We start from the raw sequence: 22,580 nt of genomic DNA, 5'->3' as shown, positions 1-22,580 counted from the left end.
TTTAATAGATTTTAATAGTTAATAGACATTAATAGATTTAATAATTTATACTTAGTATAATTTTTATACACACAAATAAAAAGGATCATATCATTCATGTTGTGTTTCTTGGGGTTTTTTTGGTTTTTGGTCAGTTCAGTAGTTTTACCATCTTCTCTCTTTTTGGCATGATTCCCATCCACCTTCTTATCTTTGTTAACAATCTAGTTTATGTATTTTTCTGGGTATTTCTTCATTCTCATATATTTATATACAAACATTTAGATACAATTTATTTTAAAACATCTATTTCGTTTTATCTACATGCCTTGATAGTATTTAGAGCTGTGCTGTCCAACATGGAAGCCAAGAGGCACAGGCGGCTACTGAGCACAAGTTACATAACTTAGTGTTAAGACGAGATGGCTACTAAGGGAAGTGGGGACTGTCAGTTCTAAATCCTGGGTTCCCCCTACTATGTATGCAATGATTCAATACCAATTGGTACAAACAAAGAATTGAGCACTTGATCTGCAGAGGACTGTGACAGCTACAAGCAAGGTGCACAGGTAAAATGAGGGGTGGGACAGATTATTTCCAAGGTTCCTACCAGCTTTACAATTGTAAAAATTTAGAAACCTCTACTGCTATCACTTTATGCCATATTTAGAAAGCGTATCTACACGTTGACACTGTTATTTTAACAATGCAGTTGTTTTATAAACATGAAAAGCATACTGACAGGTTCTTGGCTATATTTCTACTCACTCTGATTTACCTAGGCCTTAGATAAATTTAACCACCACCTTAAAGATAAGCCCAGGAGGGAAAAAAAAAAAAAAATCAAACAATAGCAACAGTGTTAAACTGTACTCTTGAGAGACACCTCTTTCTATAGAGTCAAGAAGAAATCAGCGAAGAGAAAATATTTGTAATCCATAAATATTTTCCACATCAGTCAAGAAGGAGTATGAACTGCCACTGAAAAGAAGACAAAAATAGCAGGCTCACTAAAAAACAAAAAACAAAAACCAGAAAACAAAACACGAAACAAAGAAACTGAAATAAGCTCTGAAAATTGAGGACTATCTGTGGGACAGGAAGGCAATGAGATGAATTTTGCAACTTGCTCACTTATTTGAGCAAAACAAATTGCTTAGGAATTATTTAAGAACTGATGATAGTTTGATCCTCCGTGTTTCTTTACGGAAGATAAAGCAACTAAGTCCACATATTCTTTACAAATCCTGTTACCAAACACCTTATTGTACATTAATTCATTCTTTCAGCAAACACTGATCAAATCTGTGCTAGACATAGTCCGAGCACTTTACCTTGATCTAAGCTGTCATCTATTTCTTGGAATCTCACTCTTCGCTTAGATGGTTTCTGTTGCATCTGGGCAGGATGATCTCCTACAGTATTATTCCTCTTCTTTAATATAGAGACCAATCCTTCAGCATGAACAACCTGTCAGAGATTATAAGCACTGTTTGTTATATTATGGTGGGACATATCAGTGATGTTTTACATGTAATGGTAAGAAGGCTAATTCAGTTCAAGGGGTATCTGAAGTCCTATTAGAGGTTTAACCAATTCCGATAGAAAAAAATCACAGTCATCAAAATCTAACAGAATAATACTTTCTCTTGTCTTCAGATATTGCCAAATACACATATCTAAAACTCTGATTGCTCTTCTAAAGCTCTGAACTGATTCCAGGGCCAGGCCGTGTGACACAGCATGAACTGGACATCAGGCCTACTTTATCCTCATTTATAGCTCCGCTTCCCTGTTAAGTCATCTATAAAATGATTCCTTACGGCCTCTCTTTGCTTAATCATTAGTCCTGGGTTTTGCTTTATAACAGAGGCTGCTTTTTTCATTCATCAGCAATTTTTAAGAAATGAACATGTGAGACTTAAAATATATTCGATACCAACTTTTAACATCAAAATGAGTGTTGTCCCCAGTTCCTCTGAGAAACTACACATTTACTGAATAATGTTCTAGTGCTCTAAATATCTTAAGGACTTCTCTTCTAGACTATCTCTCAGACCCAGTTTACTAGGGACATATTACCCTGTAGTATGCAGAGGGTGGCAAACTATGGCCACTAGGCCAAAGGCCTGCTGCCTAGTTTTGCAAATAGAATTTAATTGGAGCACAGCCAAGGTTACTCATCCACATATTGTGTATGGCTGCTACAACGGCAGAATTGAGTACAGACCATAAAGTCTAAAATATTCAATATTTGGTCCTTAGAAAAAGAAAAGAAATAGAAAAAGACTGCTGTCTATTATTTCTTTAGTCCCCCCTCTACCCCTTTCTATGCTGTCTTTCTGGTTTTCACTTGGGACACCTCTCTTCTGCCTCCACCCCACCCTTTATTTAGGAACAAAGACAAAACAGAAACCCTTGCCATTTAGGAGTTAAAAGACTCTGAGGCACAGGGAGAAAGAGAACAGAATCAGTTGGTAGAGCCAACTGGGAAGCTGGAGGCCTTACCATAGGCCCCCCTAGGCAGTAGGTTGATTCACAAAAGTTGACTTGTGAGTTGCCTGCTTGAACAAGCTGTAGGTGATGACATAGATGGGCATTGTGGCCCTAACACTGTTGATGTCAGTGGCTTGCTGGTATCCGATCACTGTAAGCTGAGGACTTCCTGTAATGTCATTTATCTGATCAATGGTATAAAATACTTATTATGACTTCTAGTTCCAGCCAGCCATCTCTGATAATAAGCTATACATAAACATTACAGATTCTATTAGTTCTTTTTATAACTCAATGCTTTTGGGGCCAAATAACTGAATATAGTCTTCTACTGGGCTTCCCTGACCATGGGTCTATAGAAACCATTATCTCAAAAAAAAAATAAGTTAGCAATTTATTCTTTTTATAGAAAATATGTATTTCAGATGATGTATTTCTTCTGAGAAAGCTAAAATACTTTAGTGACATTAAAATGATAAGTACAAATTATGCAAAGGAATAGTTTTTCAAATCTTTCATCAGAAAGCAACAATATTAAAGACCATCTTCATACAACAAAGAAAAATGATTTTACAAGTACCTTGCTGAAACTGGGTACTTGAGGAAGGGAAAGAAATCCTAATAAGTTTCTAAAGAGCAAGACATGGAAAATGGAAATTAATTTTAATGAGTATATTACTATTAAAGATATATCATTGACTTTTTAAATTTTTAGTAAATATAAAAAAAAGGGAGTTTTCATAGATTCATTCACTATCTATTTCACTCCATAAAATAGTACATTTACCAAGAGTGAATTCACCCACCATAGGTGTTTTCAAGTTGCTTTAACTACTTAGAAAAAACAGTCCTATTAAGAATAGTTACAAAGACAAGCTCCAGAGTTGCATTACTGTTAACTGTATGTCTTTGTGATCTGAGTTTTGAATCTGTAAATTCAAGAGACAGACCCAATAATAAATCAAAAGACACTGCAAATATGAATAAATGGATGTTGAAAGACCAAGAGAAACTCTCAAAATCATCTGGAAAGACACAGAATGTGCTTCCAAGACATAGAAGCTAGTCCTAGTGCAGCAGCTGTTAGGCCCCTACCTTAGCTCCTGCTTGCCTTAATACGGTGTGTTGGGCTCCAGAAGTCAAATAGTTAAGGGATACAAGACTTCCCAAGTGGCCTCATCTTATTTACTGTGGGTGGCAATGAACTTTGGCAAATTTTTGAAAAAGGGAAGAAGTAAGAGTATGAGACATTAAAGTTGTGTGGGATGAGCCAACATTTTATCTTGACACCCTCCCCACTCAACCCTTAACTCCTGGCAAAAAATCTATCCACAGCCTTTACATGCTTTTCCTTTTTCTCTCCCACCAAGAATCTTTTGTTTCAGCAGGGCTGCTCCAGTGTCTGAAGTGAAGGAATGTGTTATTTTCCATTATTTCCTTTCAGTCTTATTCAGGGATCTTCTCCAGGGATCTTTCTTTTTTAACTGCTCTCTTTTCCTATAGTTTATAGGGATGGTGGGACCAAGTTTAGGCATAGGAGATGCAAGCCAAGGGGGAAACTCTTAGAAGACAGGTGGGTGTGGTCCTTTCTGTTCTGACAAGAGTTTTGGGCAAAGGTCTTAGAACCTACCCCTAGTACAGAAATTCCTACTTATCATACCAAGACAGTCAAACAAAAAGAAATGACTTTGGTAGAGTTTACCTTAATTTTATGGTAGAAGGGCAAGTAAGTTAAAACAAAGTCATGGTCTTAGTCTAGGGTCTCATTCAAAAGACTGCCAAGTGTTTCTAAGTAGGTTGGGAAGTTGAGTTAGGGCACATAGAAATGTGTCTTCTCCAAACTACTCTTAAAAAACATTTCTATGCCTTTTAATTTTTTAACATAATGTCAATATTAAAAGGTTAAGAAACTTTAAATCTCAAAAAATAAAGCTTTAAAAACTAAATTTAGGGAATTCCCTGGCAGCCTAGTGGTTAGGGCTCCACGCTCTCATTGCTGAGGGCCTCGGTTCAATTCCTGTTCAGGGAACTAAGATCCCACAAGCCGCATGGTGCGGCCAAAAAAAAAAAAAAAAAGTTAAAAAAAAAACAAAACTAAATTTAGGTTCCCACTTAAATTACCAAATTCCTTTCCTACCAAAACAAAGTATACCAAGCTTTACACTGAGAACAAAAAGAATGTCTAAGCTGTAATTAGTGTAATTGTTACTGGTGGTACTCTATGAATAAGTGCAGAATTAAAACAAATAATGAAACATCCATCCGACCTAGCCCTGTATATTTGTAAATAAATAGCTCTTCTGCACTTCCCCCTCAAATACCAATGATCATCTTAAATAGCACTTTAATAATGAACTATTTGTAAAAAACAAAATTATTCTGCAACTCTGCTGGCACAGAAAATCATAATATGACAAGGAAAACATTCAGAGAGGCCTTGCTGTTAGATCTGCCTCCTCAAATTAAAGGAGAAAATAGATACCAAATAATATTCTTTTACTGATCAAGGCTTTACTCAACCCAGAAACTCAAGGTTGGTAAATTTTGCTTGGTTTCCAGATAACTTGAGAAATAACATTCATAAATCATATTAGTATATTATAAACAGCTTAAATGCCAGCAATTTCACTGTAGAGAATGAAATTCTGGTCATTCAATGTCAAATTTTCAGGTACTATTCTTCACTGAAGGAACAAGTCATGGTTCTCTGCCTGGTTCTTTAGATTTGGGTTCCATAATAAGAACTATGATTTAGTGAATCTGCACTTTATGTAAAGACATTTACATAATATTTCATACTTAATCTTTACAACTCTGTTATACAGGCATTACCAGTCCTATTTTACAGATGAAGAGGCCAAGCTGAGAGAGCTTAAATAACTTGCTTACATTTGTAGCACCAGTTACGGGCAGAGTTGAATACTAACTCAAGATTAAACCTCTTGCCATTTCCCTAATGTGAAAAGATCTTATTTTCTATGATTATTAAAATTTTGCTTAGTGTCATTTGCTATAATACATATTACAATTAAAATTAGATGAACAGAACTTTCAAATAAACCTAATAAGTTTCTTTTGTCTTTCCAAAACACTTTATAGCAACAAATCCTTATCATACACATCACCTGAATTAAGAGATACTTAAACTAATGGCTAAAACTGTCAGTCTAGAGACACTGGGGAGGAGAAGGTGAGATGAAAGATCCTTTGTGTCATTCAATAATCCGAAAGTAGATTAATGTCATGGCTACTACTACAGCAAATTAATATAACAAGTCACAGCAGGAGCAAGAGGAGGTGGCTAAATGGAGGAAAGCCATCTTCTGGAAATAACACGACGGTGATCTCTGACCCTACAATGCTTCATCTTAGAACACCACAATATGGAGAGTAAAAAACAAATGATGATGAAGTACATTGATATTGAATTTTTCAAAGATTAATTTAAAAAGGAAAAAAGGGCGCATGCGTGGTTCTACCACAATGTCGGCGCCTAGTCCATAGTGAGGGTGACAAGAAGTTAGTTTCCTTAGGACCAAGGAGGCAACCTCGCAACTGCAGGACGACTTGTTGCCCCATCCATAGGGAAGAATAAGCTTCCTGTTACCGCTGCAACTGCTAAGAAGCTGGCCTTGCTGCGGTTTCTCCCAGACGTTTTTTAGATACCGTGTGGCTGACAGGGTCTTGGTGCTACGGCCAGGTGTCAGGCCTGAGCCTCTGAGGTGGGAGAGCCGAGTTCACGATATTCGTCCACCAGAGACCTCCTGGCTCCATGTAATATAAAACAGTGAAAGCTCTCCCAGAGATCTCCATCTCAACGCTAAGACCCAGATGCACTCAACGACAGCAAGCTACAGTGATGGACAGCCTATGCCAAACAACTGGCAAGACAGGAACACAACCCCACCCATTAGCAGAGAGGCTACCTAAAATCATAATAAGGTCACAGGCACCCCAAAACACACCACTGGATGCGGTCCTGCCCACCAGAAAGACAAGATTCAGCCTCATCCACCAGAACACAGGCACCAGTCCCCTCCACCAGGAAGCCTACACGACCCACTGAACCAACCTTAGCCACTGGGGCAGACACCAAAAGCAACGGGAACGACGAACCTGCAGCCTGCGAAAAGGAGACCCCAAACACAGTAAGTTAAGCAAAATGAGAAGACAGAGAAACACATAGCAGATAAAGAAGCAAGATAAAAACCCACCAGACCAAATAAATGAAGAGGAAATAGGCAGTCTACCTGAAAGAGAATTCAGAGTAATGATAGTAAAGATGATCCAAAATCTGGGCAATAGAATGGAGAAAATACAAGAAACGTTTAATAAGGACCTAAAAGAAGTAAAGAGCAAACAAACAATGATGAACAACACAATAACTAAAATTAAAAATTCTCTAGAAGGACTCAATAGCAGAATAACTGAGGCAGAAGAACAGCTAAAGTGACATGGAAGATAAAACAGTGGAAAGAACTACCGCAGAGCAGAATAAAGAAAAAAGAATGAAAAGAACTGAGGACAGTCTTAGAGACCTCTGGGACAACATTAAACGCACCAACATTCGAATTATAGGGGTCCCAGAAGAAGAAGAGAGAAAGAAAGGGACTGAGAAAATATTTGAAGAGATTATAGTTGAAAACTTCCCTAATATGGGAAAGGAAATAGTTAGTCAAGTCCAGGAAGTGCAGAGAATCCCATAAAGGATAAATCCAAGGAGAAACACGCCAAGACACATATTAATCAAACTATCAAAAAATAAATACAAAGAAAAAAATATTAAAAGAAGCAAGGGAAAAACAACAAATAACACACAAGGGAATCCCCATAAGGTTAACAGCTGATCTTTCAGCAGAAACTCTGCAAGCCAGAAGGGAGTGGCAGGACATATTTAAAGTGATGAAGGGGAAAAACCTACAACCAAGATTACTCTACCCAGCAAGGATCTCATTCAGATTTGATGGAGAAATTAAAACCTTTACAGACAAGCAAAAGCTAAGAGAATTCAGCACCACCAAACCAGCTTTACAACAAATGCTAAAGGAACTTCTCTAGGCAGGAAACACAAAAGAAGGAAAAGACCTACAATAACACACCCAAAATAAGAAAATGATAATAGGAACATACATATCGATAATTACCTTAAATGTAAATGGATTAAATGCTCCAACCAAAAGACATAGACTGGCTGAATGAATACAAAAACAAGACCCGTATATATGCTGTCTACAAGAGACCCACTTCAGACCTAGGGACACATACAGACTGAAAGTAAGGGGATGGAAAAAGATATCCCATGCAAACGGAAATCAAAACAAAGCTGGAGTAGCAATTCTCATATCAGGCAAAATAGACTTTAAAATAAAGACTATTACAAGAGACAAAAAAGGACACTACATATGATTAAGGGATCAATCCAAGAAGAAGATATAACAATTGTAAATATTTATGCACCCAACATAGGAGCAACTCAATACATAAGGCAAACACTAACAGCTATAAAAGGGTAAATCGACAGTAACACAATCACAGTAGGGAACTTTAACACCCCATTTTCACCAATGGACAGATCATTCAAAATGAAAATAAATAAGGAAACACAAGCTATGAATGATACATTAAACAAGATGGACTTAATTGATATGTATAGGACGTTCCATCCAAAAACAACAGAATACACTTTCTTCTCAAGCGCTCATGGAACATTCTTCAGGATAGATCATATCTTGGGTCACAAATCAAGCCTTGGCAAATTTAAGAAAATTGAAATCGTATCAAGTATCTTTTCCAACCACGACGCTATGAGACTAGATATCAATTACAGGAAAAAATCTGTAAAACATACAAACACATGGAGGCTAAATAATACACTACTAAATAACCAAGAGATCACTGAAGAAATCAAAGAGAAAATCAAAAACTACCTAGAAACAAATGACAATGAAAACACGACGACCCATAACCTATGGCATGCAGCAAAAGCAGTTCTAAGAAGGAAGTTTACGGCAATACAATCCTACATCAAGAAACAAGAAACATCTCAAATAAACAAACTAACCTTACACCTAAAGCAATTAGAGAAAGAAGAACAAAAAAATCCCAAAGTTAGCGGAAGGAAAGAAATCATAAAGATCAGATCAGAAAAAAATGAAAAAGAAATGAAGGAAACAATAGCAAAGATCAATAAAACTAAAAGCTGGTTCTTTGAGAAGATAAACAAAATTGATAAACCATTAGCCAGACTCAACAAGAAAAAAAGGGAGAAGACTCAAATCAATAGAATTAGAAATGAAAAAGGAAAGTAAAAACAGACACTGCAGAAATACAAAGGATCATGAGAGATTACTACAAGCAACTTTATGCCAATAAAATGGACAACCTGGAAGAAATGGACAAAATAAACAGAACAATCACAAGCACTGAAATTGAGACTGTGATTAAAAATCTTCCAACACACAAAAGTCCAGGACCAGATGGCTTCTCCAGAGAATTCTATCAAACATTTAGAGAAGAGCGAACATCTATCCTTCTCAAAATCTTCCAAAATATAGCAGAGGGAGGAACACCCCCCAACTCATTCTATGAGGCCACCATCACCCTGATACCAAAACCAGACAAAGATGTCACAAAGAAAGAAAACTACAGGCCAATATCACTGATGAACATACATGCAAAAATCCTCAACAAAATACTAGCAAACAGAATCCAACAGCACCTTAAAAGTATCAGACATTCACAGAAAGATAGACAAAATGACAAGGCAGAGGGCTATGTAGCAAATGAAGGAACAAGATAAAACCCGAGAAAAACAACTAACTGAAGTGGAGATAGGCAACCTTCCAGAAAAAGAATTCAGAATAATGAGAGTGAAGATGATCCAGGACCTCGGAAAAAGAATGGAGGCAAAGATCGAGAAGATGCAAGAAATGTTTAACAAAGACCTAGAAGAATTAAAGAACAAACAAACAGAGATTAACAATACAATAACTGAAATGAAAACTACACTACAAGGAATCAAGAGCAGAATAACTGAGGCAGAAGAACGGATAAGTGACCTGGAAGACAGAATGGTGGAATTCACTACCACAGAACACAATAAAGAAAAAAGAATGAAAAGAAATGAAGACAGCCTAAGGGACCTCTGAGACAACGTGAAACGCAACAACATTCTCATTATAGGGGTCCCAGAAAGAGAAGAGAGAGAGAAAGGAACCAAGAAAATACTTGAAGAGATTATAGAGGAAAACTTCCCTAACGTGGAAAAGGAAATAGCTACCCAAATCCAGGAAGTGCAGAGAGTCCCAGGCAGGATAAACCCAAGCAGAAACACGCCGAGACAAATAGTAATCAAACTGACAAAAATTAAAGGCAAAGAAAAATTTGAAAGCAACAAGGGAAAAATGACAACATACAAGGGAACTCCTGTAAGGTTAACAGCTGATTTCTCAGCAGAAACTCTACAAGCCAGAAGAGAGTGGCATGCCATATTTCAAGTGATGAAAGGGAAGAACCTACAACCAATATTACTCTACCTGGCAAGGATCTCATTCAGATTCAACGGAGAAATCAAAAGCTTTACTGACAAGCAAAAGCTAAGAGAATTCAGCACCACCAAACCAGCTCTACAACAAATGCTAAAGGAACTTCTCTAGGCAGGAAACACAAGAGAAGAAAAGGACCTACAAAAACAAACCCAAAACAATTAAGAAAATGGTAATAGGAACATACAAATCAATAATTACTTTAAACGTGAATGGATTAAATGCTCCAACCAAAAGACACAGGCTTCATGAATGGATAAAAAAACAAGACCCATATATATGCTGTCTACAAGAGACCCACTTCAGACCTAGGGACACATACAGACTGAAAGTGAGGGGATGGAAAAAGATATTCCATGCAAATTGAAATCAAAAGAAAGCTGGAGCAGCAATATTCATATCAGATAAAATAGACTTTAAAATAAAGAATGTTACAAGAGACAAGGAAGGACACTACATAATGATCAAGGGATCAATCCAAGAAGAAGATATAACAATTATAAATATATATGCACCCAAAATAGGAGCACCTCAATACATAAGGCAACTGCTAACAGCTATAAAAGAGGAAATCAACAGTAACAGAATAATAGTGGGGGATTTTGACACCTCACTTACACCAATGGACAGATCATCCAAACAGAAAATTAACAAGGAAACACAAGCTTTAAATGACACAATAGACCAGAGAGATTTAATTGATATTTATAGGACATTCCATCAAAAAACAGCAGATTACACTTTCTTCTCAAGAAATCATATCAAGCATATTTTCTGACCACAACGCTATGAGATTAGAAACCAATTACAGGGAAAAAAATGTATAAAACAGAAACACATGGAGGCTAAACAATACGTTACTAAATAACCAAGAGATCACTGAAGAAATCAAAAAATACCTAGAGACATAGGACAATGAAACACAACAATCCAAAACCTATGGGATGCAGCAAAAGCAGTTGTAAGAGGGAAGTTTATAGGTACACAAGCCTACCTCAAGAAACAAGAAACATCTCAAATAAACAATCTAACCTTACACCTAAAGGAACTAGAGAAAGAAGAAGAAACAAAACCCAAAGTCAGCAGAAGGAAAGAAATCATAAAGATCAGAGTAGAAATAAATAAAATAGAAACAAAGAAAACAATAGCAGAGATCAATAAAACTAAAAGCTGGTTCTTTGAGAAGATAAACAAAATTGATAACCCATTAGCCAGACTCATCAAGAAAAACGGGGAGAGGACTCAAATCAATAAAATTAGAAATGAAAAAGAAGTTACAACAGACACCGCAGAAATACAAAGCATCCTAAGAGAGCACTACAAGCAACTCTATGCCGATAAAATGGACAACCTGGAAGAAATGAACAAATTCTTAGAGAGGTATAACCTTCCAAGACTGAACCAGGAGGAAATAGAAAATATGAACAGACCAATCACAAGTAATGAAATTAAAACTGTGATTAAAAATCTGCCAACAAACAAAAGTCCAGGACCAGATGGCTTCACAGGTGAATTCTATCAAACATTTAGAAAAGAGCTAACACCCATCCTTCTCAAACTCTTCCAAAAAATTGCAGAGGAAGGAACACTCCCAAACTCATTCTATGAGGCCACCATCACCCCGATAGCAAAACCAGACAAAGATAATACAGAAAAAGAAAATTACAGACCAATATCACTGATGAATATAGATGCAAAAATCCTCAACCAAATACTAGCAAACAGAATTCAACAACACATTAAAAGGATCATACACCATGATCAAGTGGGATTTATCCCAGGGATGCAAGATTCTTCAATATAAGCAAATCAATCAATGTGATACACCATATTAACAAAATTGAAGAATAAAAGCCATATGATCATCTCAACAGATGCAGAAAAAGCTTTTGACAAAATTCAACACCTATTTATGATAAAAACTCTCCAGAAAGTGGGCATAGAGGGAACCTACCTCAACGTAATAAAGGCTATATACGACAACCCCACAGCCAACATCATTCTCAATGGTGAAGAACTGAAAGCATCTCCTCTAAGATCAGGAAAAAGACAAGGATGTCCACTCTCACCACTATTATTCAACAGAGTTTTGGAAGTCCTAGCCACGGCAATCACAGAAGAAAAAGAAATAAAAGGAATACAAATTGGGAAAGAAGAAGCAAAACTGTCACTGTTTGCAGATGACATGATACTGTACATAGAGAATCCTAAAGATGCCACCAGAAAACTACTAGAGCTAATCAATGAATTTGGTAAAGTTGCAGGATACAAAATTAATGTACAGAAATCTCTTGTATTCCTATATACTAATGATGAAAAATCTGAAAGAGAAATTAATAACAATTAAGAAATTAATAACTACAAAAAGAATAAAATACCTAGGAATAAACCTACTTAGGGAGACAAAAGACCTGTATGCAGAAAACTATATGACACTGATGAAAGAAATTAAAGATGATACCAACAGATGGAGAGATATACGATGTTCTTGGATTGGAAGAATCAACATTGTGAAAATGAGTACACTACCCATAGCAATCTACAGATTCAATGCAATCCCTATCAAATTACCAATGGCATTTTTTACAGAACTAGAACAAAAAATCTGAAAATTTGTATGGAGACACAAAAGACCCCAAATAGCCAAAGCCATCTTGAGGGAAAAAAACGGAGCTGGAGGAATCAGACTCCCTGACTTCAGACTATACAACAAAGCTACAGTAATCAAGACAATATGGTACTGACACAAAAACAGAAATATAGATCAATGGTACAAGACAGAAAGTGCAGAGATAAACCCATGCACCTATGGTCAACTAATCTATGACAAAGGAGACAAGGAAATACAATGGAGGAAAGACAGTCTCTTCAAAATGTGGTGTTGGGAAAACTGGACAGCTACATGTAAAAGAATAAAATTAGAACACTCCCTAACACCATACACAAAAATAAACTCAAAATGGATTAGAGACCTAAATGTAAGACCGGACACTATAAAACTCTTAGAGGAAAACATAGGAAGACCACTCTTTGACATAAATCACAGCAAGATCCTTTTGATCCACCTCTGGTGGTCCAAATGGGACCTAAAGAAACTTAAAAGCTTTGGCAAAGCAAAGGACACCATAAAGAAGACGAAAAGACAACCCTCAGAATGGGAGAAATATTTGCAAACGAATCAATGGACAAAGGATTAATCTCCAAAATATATAAACAGCTCATGCAGCTCAATATTAAAAAAACAAACAACCCAATCCAAAAATGGGTAGAAGACCTAAATAGACATTTCTCCAAAGAAGACATACAGATGGCCAAGGAGCACATGAAAGGCTGCTCAACATCACTAATTATTAGGGAAATGCAAATCAAAACTATAATGAAGTATCACCTCACACCGGTCAGAATGGCCATCATCAAAACATCTACAAACAATAAATGCTGGAGAGGGTGTGGAGAAAAGGGAACCCTTATGCATTTTGATGGGAATTAAATTGATACAGCCACTATGGAGAACAGAATGGAGGTTCCTTAAAAAACTAAAAATAGAAGTACCATATGACCCAGCAATCCCACTACTAGGCATATACCCAGAGGAAACCATAATTCAAAAAGACACATGCACCCCAATGTTCATTGAAGCACTATTTACAAATAGCCAGGTTATGGAAGCAACCTAAATGCCCATCGACAGACGAATGGATAAAGAAGATGTGGTACGTATATACAATGGAATATTACTCAGCCATAAAAAGGAACGAAATTGGGTCATTTGTAGAGATGTGGATTGATCTAGAGACTCTCATACAGAGTGAAGTAAGTCAGAAAGGGAAAGACAAATATCGTATATTAACGCAAGTATGTGGAACCTAGAAAAATGATAGAGATGAACCGGTTTGCAGGGCAGAAATTGAGACACAGATGTAGGGAAGAAATGTATGGACACCAAGGTGGGATAGCGGTGGGGGGTTGGGGGTGGTGGTGTGATGAATTGGGAGATTGGGATTGACATGTATACACTGATGTGTATAAAATGGATGACTAATAAGAAGCTGCTGTATAAAAAAATAAATAAAATAAAAATAAAAAATAAAAAATTAATTAAAAAAAGGATCATACACCATGATCTGTGGTGTTTATCCCAGGAATGCAAGGATTCTTCAATATAAGCAAATCAATGTGATAAACCATATTAACAAAATGAAGGAGGAAAACCATATGATCATCTCAATAGATGCAGAAAAAGCTTCTGACAAAATTCAACACCCATTTATGATAAAAACCCTCCAGAAAGTAGGCATAGAGGGAACTTACCTCAACATAATAAAGGCCATATATGACAAACCCACAGCCAACATTGTTCTCAATAGTGAAAAACTGAAACCATTTCCTCTAAGATCAGGAACGAGACAAGGTTGTCCACTCTCACCACCACTATTCAACATAGTTTTGAAAGTTTTAACCACAGCAATCAGAGAAGAAAAAGAAATAAAAGGAATCCAAATTGCAAAAGAAGTAAAGCTGTCACTGTTTGCAGATGACATGATACTATACATAGAGAGTCCTACATATATATGCTACCAAAAACTACTAGGACTAATCAATGAATTTGGTAAAGTAGCAGGATACAAAATTAATGCACAGAAATCTCTTGCATTCCTATACACTAATGATGAAAAATCTGAAAGAGAAATTAAGGAAACACTCCCATTTACCATTGCCACAAAAAGATAAAAATCCCTAGGAATAAACCTACCTAAGGAGACAAAAGACCTGTATGCAGAAAACTATAAGATACTGATTAAAGAAATTAAAGATGATACAAACAGATAGAGAGATATACCATGTTCTGGGACTGGAAGAATCAACATTGTGAAAATGACTATACCACCCAAAGCAATCTACAGATTCAATGTAATCCCTATCAAATTACCAGTGTCATTTTTCACAGAACTAGAACAAAAAACTGTACAATTTGTATGGAAACACAAAAGACCCCAAATAGTCAAAGTGATCTTGAGAAAGAAAAATGGAGGTGGAAGAATTAGGCTCCCAGACTTCAGACCAGACTACAAAGCTACAGTAATCAAGACAGTATGGTACTGGCACAAAAACAGAAATATAGATCAGTGGAACAGGATAGAAAGCCCAGAGATAAACCAACGCACACATGGTCACCTTATTTTTGATAAAGGAGGCAAGAATATACAATGGAGAAAAGATGGCCTCTTCAATAAGTGGTGCTGGGAAAACTGGACAGCTACTTGGAAAAGAATGAAATTAGAACACTCCCTAACACCATACACAAAAATAAACTCAAAATGGATTAAAGAACTAAATGTTAGGCCAGACACTATAAAACTCTTAGAGGAAAACATAGGCAGGACACTGTATGACATAAATCACAGCAAGATCCTTTTTGACCCACGTCCTAGAGAAAGGGAAATAAAAACAAAAATAAACAAATGGGACGTAATAAAACTTAAAAGCTTTTGCACAGCAAAGGAAACCATAAACAAGATGAAAAGACAACCCTTAGAATGGGAGAAAATATTTGCAAATGAAGCAACGGATAAAGGATTAATCTCCAAAATTTACAAGCAGCTCATGCAGCTCAGCTCAATATCAAAGAAACAAACAACCCAATCCAAAAATGGGCAGAAGATCTAAATAGACACTTCTCCAAAGAAGATATACAGATTGCCAACAAACACATGAAAGGATGCTCAACATCACTAATCATTGGAGAAATGCAAATCAAAACTACAATGAGGTATCACCTTACACCAGTCAGAATGGCCATCATCAAAAAATCTACAAACAATAAATGCTGGAGAGGGTGTGGAGAAAGGGGAACCCTCTTGCACTGTTGGTGGGAATGTAAGTTGATACAGCCACTATGGAGAACAGTATGGAAGTTCCTTAAAAAACTAAAAATAGAAGTACCATATGACCCAGCAATCCCACTACTGGGCATAGACCCTGAGAAAACCATAATTCAAAAAGAGTCATGTACCACAATGTTCACTGCAGCTCTATTTACAATAGCCAAGACATGGAAGCAACAACCTAAGTGTCCATCGACAGATGAATGGATAAAGAAGATGTGGCACATATACACAAAGGAATATTACTCAGCCATAAGAAGGAACGAAATTGAGTTATTTGTAGTGAGGTGGATGGACCTAGAGACTGTCATACAGAGTGAAGTAAGTCAGAAAGAGAAAAACAAATACCGTATGTTAACACATATATATGGAATCCAAAGGAAAAAAAATGGTTCTGAAGAACCTAGGGGCAGGACAGGAATAAAGACGCAGACATAGAGAATGGACTTGAGGACATGGGGAGAGGGAAGGGTAAGCTGCGACAAAGTGAGAGAGTAGCACTGACATATATACACTACCAAATGTAAAATAGATGGCTAGTGGGAAGCAGCCGCATAGCACAGGGAGATCAGCTCGGTGCTTTGTGACCACCTAGAGGGGTGGGGTAGGGAGGGTGGGAGGGAGGCGCAAGAGGGAGGAGATATGGGGATATATGTATATGTATAGCTGATTCACTTTGTTATAATGCAGAAACTAACACACCATTGTAAAGCAATTATACTCTAATAAAGGTGTTAAAAGTAAATAAATAAAAAGGAAAAAAGTTTTCTAAAATAAAAATATGAGTTTTATAATGTACCTAAGTTTCTAGGTTAGGTACTATCTCATGTTTTTGTAACTAGTTTTTATTTGCTTAAAGGGACAATTTAATAAGTATAAAATAGGAAAAGAAATGGTAAGAATATCAGGATACCATCCCACTTTTTAACCCCCAGTAAATCATTTAGATAGGTAGATTCTAAAACAGAACTCCTGATTCTTTTCCTCTCAAAACTGCTCCTCACCACCATACCCCATATCTAATCCATTAGCAAATCCTTTTAGTTCTTCCTTCAAAAATATATCTTCACCACATCCATCACTACTGAGTCCTTCATTATATCTCATCTGAATAATTGCAATAACTGGATTGGTTGCCTTTCTTTGGCCCCTACCTGCATTTTGCTAGTCTCCATAGAGCAGGCAGGAAACAAATCAAGTCACATCTTCTGTTCAAAATCCATTTCAAACTTCTACCACCATTTAAATTTAATTCCAGTTCCTTACCCTGGTCTATGAGGCCCTACAGGAACAAGCTCCAGCTTGCCTTCTCCACCTGAGCTTCCTACTGTTTTTCTCCTGTTCACCGTGCTCCAGATGTGCTGGCCCTCCTGCTGGTCTTCCCACTGCCTTCCCCTACACCCTGGTTAATAGAGCCTGTTCCTCCATCCTACCCACCACTTCAGTCTCTCTACACCCCTTCACCCTGATGAGATTTCTTCAGAGCCACTACCAATATATGAAACTGTACTGTTTGCTTTTATGTGAACTCATTTATTATGTGTCTCTCCCTCTGGAGAGTAAGTGTGACGAGAGCAGGTACTTGATCTGTGTTCACTGGTGCCTCCTTAGTTTCTACAATACAGTAGGTGCTCAAGAAATGTGCCAAAGAGCAAATGAATATATAGATGAGCAATTTATATAAAGACAGCACCTAGCCTATACTTATTTGAATAACATAGCTATTTCCCTTAAAATAATCAAATCTGTCCATAAATGTAATTTATTTTTCTAAGTGAACTAGGTCAAAAAAAAAAAAAAAAGAAAAGAAAAGAAAAGAAAAAAGGAGGAGGCGGGGAGGAAGGTCTACTGTGTATAGGTGGCTGTGTTGGCTCTGTAGAGAATACAAGAAGGTATTCAACAAGATCCCTGCCCTTAAGGAGTCTGCAATTTAGTGTCCAATGCAATGCGCCCACGCATGTGTGTGTCCTATAATAACAAGGGAATATTACAGGTAGACAGGACTTTAGGAGGAATGGTGTTCAAGCCCCTCCCTCATTATGGACTTCCGTGATCAAAAAATAATGGCAGCAGCTAGCATTTATTGAGTACTGACCATGGCAGGCACTGTGTCTGGCACTCTATGTGCTAAAAAGTCACGAACTAGATCTTGAGGGTTGAGAAGAAATAATATGTGGAAAAGAGTTCATCACCTGTGACAGAAGGTAAAGATCAGAGGTGACAATATGTGAGATGTATCTGGAAGGCAGCAGGGAGGCCAGGCTGACCACAGTATAGGTTAAGAACAAAGGAACAGCAGGAGATGGTGTTGGAAAGGTAAAGTGGGCCAGATTACCAACTGTCCTGAATAACAAGCCACTTAGTACAGCCTTTATCCTGGAGCCAAATGGAGTCGTGGGAAGAGACTGACAAGCAAAAATTATTTTATAGCAGAGGTTTAAATTAACAGTCTATGTGTTAGACCCAGACCCTCAGGTGTGTTTGGTTTCATCTACAGTATTTCAAAAAGCTGTTCAGCCTTCTAGACAAGGCATGGGAACATTCTATTCTCCCTATCACCTACAACTAAGTCATTTCATCTACTACTATTGTCTGACTGGCCCCTTTGGGTATCAGTTTGAGACCCTAAGTTTATACAGTGCTAATGTAAGACCGCTTGGAGAGGGAAACGAGGAATGGGGAAACTTATTAAGTAGATCTTGCAAAAGTCCAGGAAGAGGCAGTAAATATGTAAATTGAAAGAATGATTTAAATGGAAAAGAAAAGGAGCTGGGTGCAAGAGACATGACAAATAAGAGAAGCACTAATTAATTAGAGGGCAGGATGAAAAAGAAAGGCAAAGACGAGACCATCTGGCACAAAGAAAAGATAGGTAATCCCTGGATAATCCTTTGGGGTTCATTTAGACACTTACATAAGTCCTGGGTCAAACATTTTCCATGAACCCTCTTATGTTATTGCAAGACTGTATTTCCTCTTTTGTGAGGAAGCCGGACTCCCCCTGCTCCCCTTAAAAGAGCCATTCAAGAACACCATGATTGCTGTTTCTAAGACCCTCCTTTGTCCAAGATCCGAAGAACAGTTAACTATATGATTTCATAAAATCCTACTGCTTAGTCCCAGACTCCCATCTTAACTTGGTAAGGGAATCCCACAGTGGCTAGTCTTAATGTAACTCAACTTTCCTGATCTCGGCCAAGAGACAGAGATGAATATTGCACAGAAGTCACTTAGATTAGACAGCTTCTCTGAAGACAAAACCAAATTTTGGGCTCTCATCTTTCTCCCCGTCAGAAAGTTCTAGGTTATGTCCTCCCCTATTTTGTTTCTTGTGAGACAGGTAGACCTGAAGATATCTAAGTAAATGTTGCCAATAAAGACAGAGGGGCAGGGAACATACTTTGCCCTCTTTCAGATTAAAAGCTTTTTAAAAACCCAAGCAGTAGTAAAGTGGCTTCTTCTCCAGCTATCACATTAGGATATTACTTCTAAAAACAAAAATCACTTGAATCTGAAGCATTTAAAATAGTTTTCTGAACATATGACATCTCTGCAAACAGATCACACACACATATGTTAAATGAAGAAAAATGAGTGGTTTATTTCCATATGGCACATCATGTTGCTAAAATCTGCTCACAAAGGGATCTCTGAATTACATACTATGATTATTTTCAATGTGAATAGATTACCTTTTGTAAGATTTACCCAATGCTTGACGTGTTACTTATTTAGAAAACAAAACAAATCCTTCACCCCCACACATGTAACAAACAGCCTACTGTACGCTGAGTGGACTTTTATTAGCAATATGAGGTTCGATCCTAATGCCAACTTGAACTTGTATAGCATATTTCCTCTCTAAGGTTTTGATGCTAGGAACAGCTAAAGAGTTTAAAGAGAAGATAATGCAACCCTCCCAGGTTCCAGAACACAGCAAGTCAATGATTTATTAGCATTACTAGGTTCCTGGGTAAAAGGGGTTTGGATTCTGACATTAAAATAATGTCAGCATATTATGGGTATTGGGATAAAATTTCATCTTTTTCTAAAAACTGGGATACTCAAATTCAGCAAACAGATAACACTTGCCATCAGACAACCGTTAGACTGAGGCTTCATACATATAGCATCCTTCTCTGAATTTTTAATCACTGCAACTGTAATATCATGGCACTCACACAGAAGTTACTCATATAAAAATTACTTAACGAAGGGATAAATAAGTGAATCTCTCTAACTTGCTGACACTCCACATGTGATAAACTTTTTTTCTTAAAAATCTATGAAATGGGGACTTCCCTGGTGGCACAGTGGTTAAGAATCCGCCTGCGAATGCAGGGGACACGGGTTCAAGCCCTGGTCTGGGAAGATCCCACATGCCGCGGAGCAACTAAGCCCGTGTGCCACAACTACTGAGCCTGCATGCTGCAACTACTGAAGCCCACGCTCCTAGAGACCGTGCTCCGCAACAAGAGAAGCCACCGCAATGAGGAGCCCGCGCACTGCAACTAGAGAAGCCTGTGCGCAGCAACAAAGACCCAACCCAGCCATAAACAAATAAATAAATAAAATATTAAAAAAACAAAAATCTATGAAATGAGCATAAATGTTTTTGATGCTTTTTTAAAACAGTAGAGGTTATACTTTAGATGACAGTATGTCACCTTTTTTACATAAGAAAGAACACCAATGCTTCAGATATTAAGCTATCGTTTTACTTAGCAAAATTACTCTGGTTTTGAAAAAGCTTCCCAAACCTAGAAAAGTTTCATTTATACATGTCTCTCTTTTTTTTTTTGGCCGTGCCATGCAGCATGTGGGATCTTAGTTCCCCGACTAGGGATCAAACCCATGGCCCCTGAAGTGGAAGCCCAGAGTTTTAACCACTGGACTGCCAGGGACGTCCCCCACACGTCTCTATATTAATGAATTAAATTAGTGTACATATTTTCAGTTCTCTATATGATTTTATATAAATACTTCATTTTATGTGATGAAACTAATTGTTTAAAAAAAACACAACAGACACTTCCACCGTGCTGGTAATGGTTATCAAGGCCAAGTTCTCCTGAAGCCAGAGTTGAGCAATGCAGAAGTGACAAGAAAATGAAAGCAGAGATACAAGAAAAAAGGGGAAAACTGGCAATGAGAGAACGTACTATTATATTCTACCATAAACACAGTGGTAGAAAGAGTGACAAGCAGTAAGGAAATCTGTAAGGGGCAGAGTCACTGACAGGAAGAAACGATAGATTTGGGAGAGAAGGACTCACAGGATAGCACAGTGACGTGGAGGAAAGCAGGCTCACAAGCCTCAGTGGTTCCTGAGGGCAGGAAAAATATTATTCGTGAACATTATTTAGTTATTAAGAGATTATGCTCTGTATCCTACAGTCACAAAAGTATGGACAAATGTGGCAGCAGAGAGTCCCCAGATGCCAAGAACTGCATCTGATTCCTCACTGTATCCTCAGCACCTGACACATGAAGATATCCCTAATACAATTTCATTGAAAGCACGAAATAAACAGTGTTTGGATTAACAAGAAGTTTGTACTTATAAGCAAACCCACTATTACCTGGACATTTTACTTAGCTCAAAACTTCATTCTTAGCGTACTAAGGAAGTAGTAAGCATAGTGATTTCCAGTTTTGAAATTTTAAAAACTTTTCCTGACACAGGCAGATTTTAGTAAAGGTATATTTTTCAGAACAGAGAAGGAAGTATTCAGAAACAATCTGTTTAGCATTATCATAGGAAAGTAAACCAGTTTTGTTAGTCATATGTAGCTTTTGGGGTTTTTAAAACAGTATAACTTAACAGACCAATAGACTTTTAGGAAAGGGGACCTTCATGTATAAAAAGTAACTTCACAGGAAAGACAACTTTAAAATGTACATACATATAATTTCCACCTCTAGCTAGGTGTTATCTACAGGAAAAACCGACATTACGGGTTTGAGAAAGGACTATTCCATTTAGTTGTAGTACGATGTTAATTTAACAGTAATTCCCCACCATAAACGCCCTTTAAGGCAGGGAGACTCAACAGGAGTACTCTGGTCCTTCTTCACAGTTTATACTTAAAAAAGTAAAATTAGACCATACATAAGGTCAGCTTGATTCAACTTGAAAATAAGCAGTCAGATAATGGTAACTTTTTGGTATTACAGCTAGATTTGAATATGGTTGTGACTTCTGCTTTGATAATTCCCTGTACCAGAGGTCTGATGAAAATAAACAAGAGAAGGTCCAGTGTTATACTATTAGCTCTATTTAAATTTTTTTTTTTACTATTCTTAAAAATATGTGTATATATATATATATATATATATATATATATATATATATATATATAACATAAAATTGTCATTTAAACCATTTTTAGGTGCACTATTCAGGGGCATTAATTACATTCATAATGTTGTATAACCACCACCAAAACTATTTCTAAAAGTTTCATCACCCCAAACAGAAACTCTGCACTCATTAAGCACTACTAAATAATTTTAAGAAAAAATTAAGAAGAAAAGTCAGTTTATGGAGGATTGATTATAAATGGCAATAAAAAGATCTAGTTAAAATAAACAAAAGAATGACTATTTTATCGAATTTTGTCAAGAAAAAAATTAAGAATAAAAATCATAGTTGATGGAGAGTTGACTATAAATA

General features: G+C 37.0%; 1 protein-coding gene across 4 annotated transcripts in view; it reads right to left on the bottom strand.

Annotated features, from left to right (window-relative positions):
- Positions 1-22,580, bottom strand: part of CNST (consortin, connexin sorting protein) — a 128,224-nt gene that overhangs the window by 4,326 nt on the left and 101,318 nt on the right. For all 4 annotated transcript variants that reach the window (XM_036849445.1, XM_036849447.1, XM_036849446.1 and 1 more), the window contains one exon: positions 1,314-1,449. In XM_036849445.1, coding sequence (XP_036705340.1) covers positions 1,314-1,449 — 136 coding nt within the window. The remainder of the gene's footprint in view (positions 1-1,313; positions 1,450-22,580) is intronic.

This window comes from Balaenoptera musculus, chromosome 1 (genome assembly GCF_009873245.2).
Source record: "Balaenoptera musculus isolate JJ_BM4_2016_0621 chromosome 1, mBalMus1.pri.v3, whole genome shotgun sequence".
Lineage (NCBI taxonomy): Eukaryota > Metazoa > Chordata > Mammalia > Artiodactyla > Balaenopteridae > Balaenoptera > Balaenoptera musculus.
Note: the sequence above shows the minus strand (reverse complement) of the source record. Positions and strands in the feature narration are given on the sequence as shown.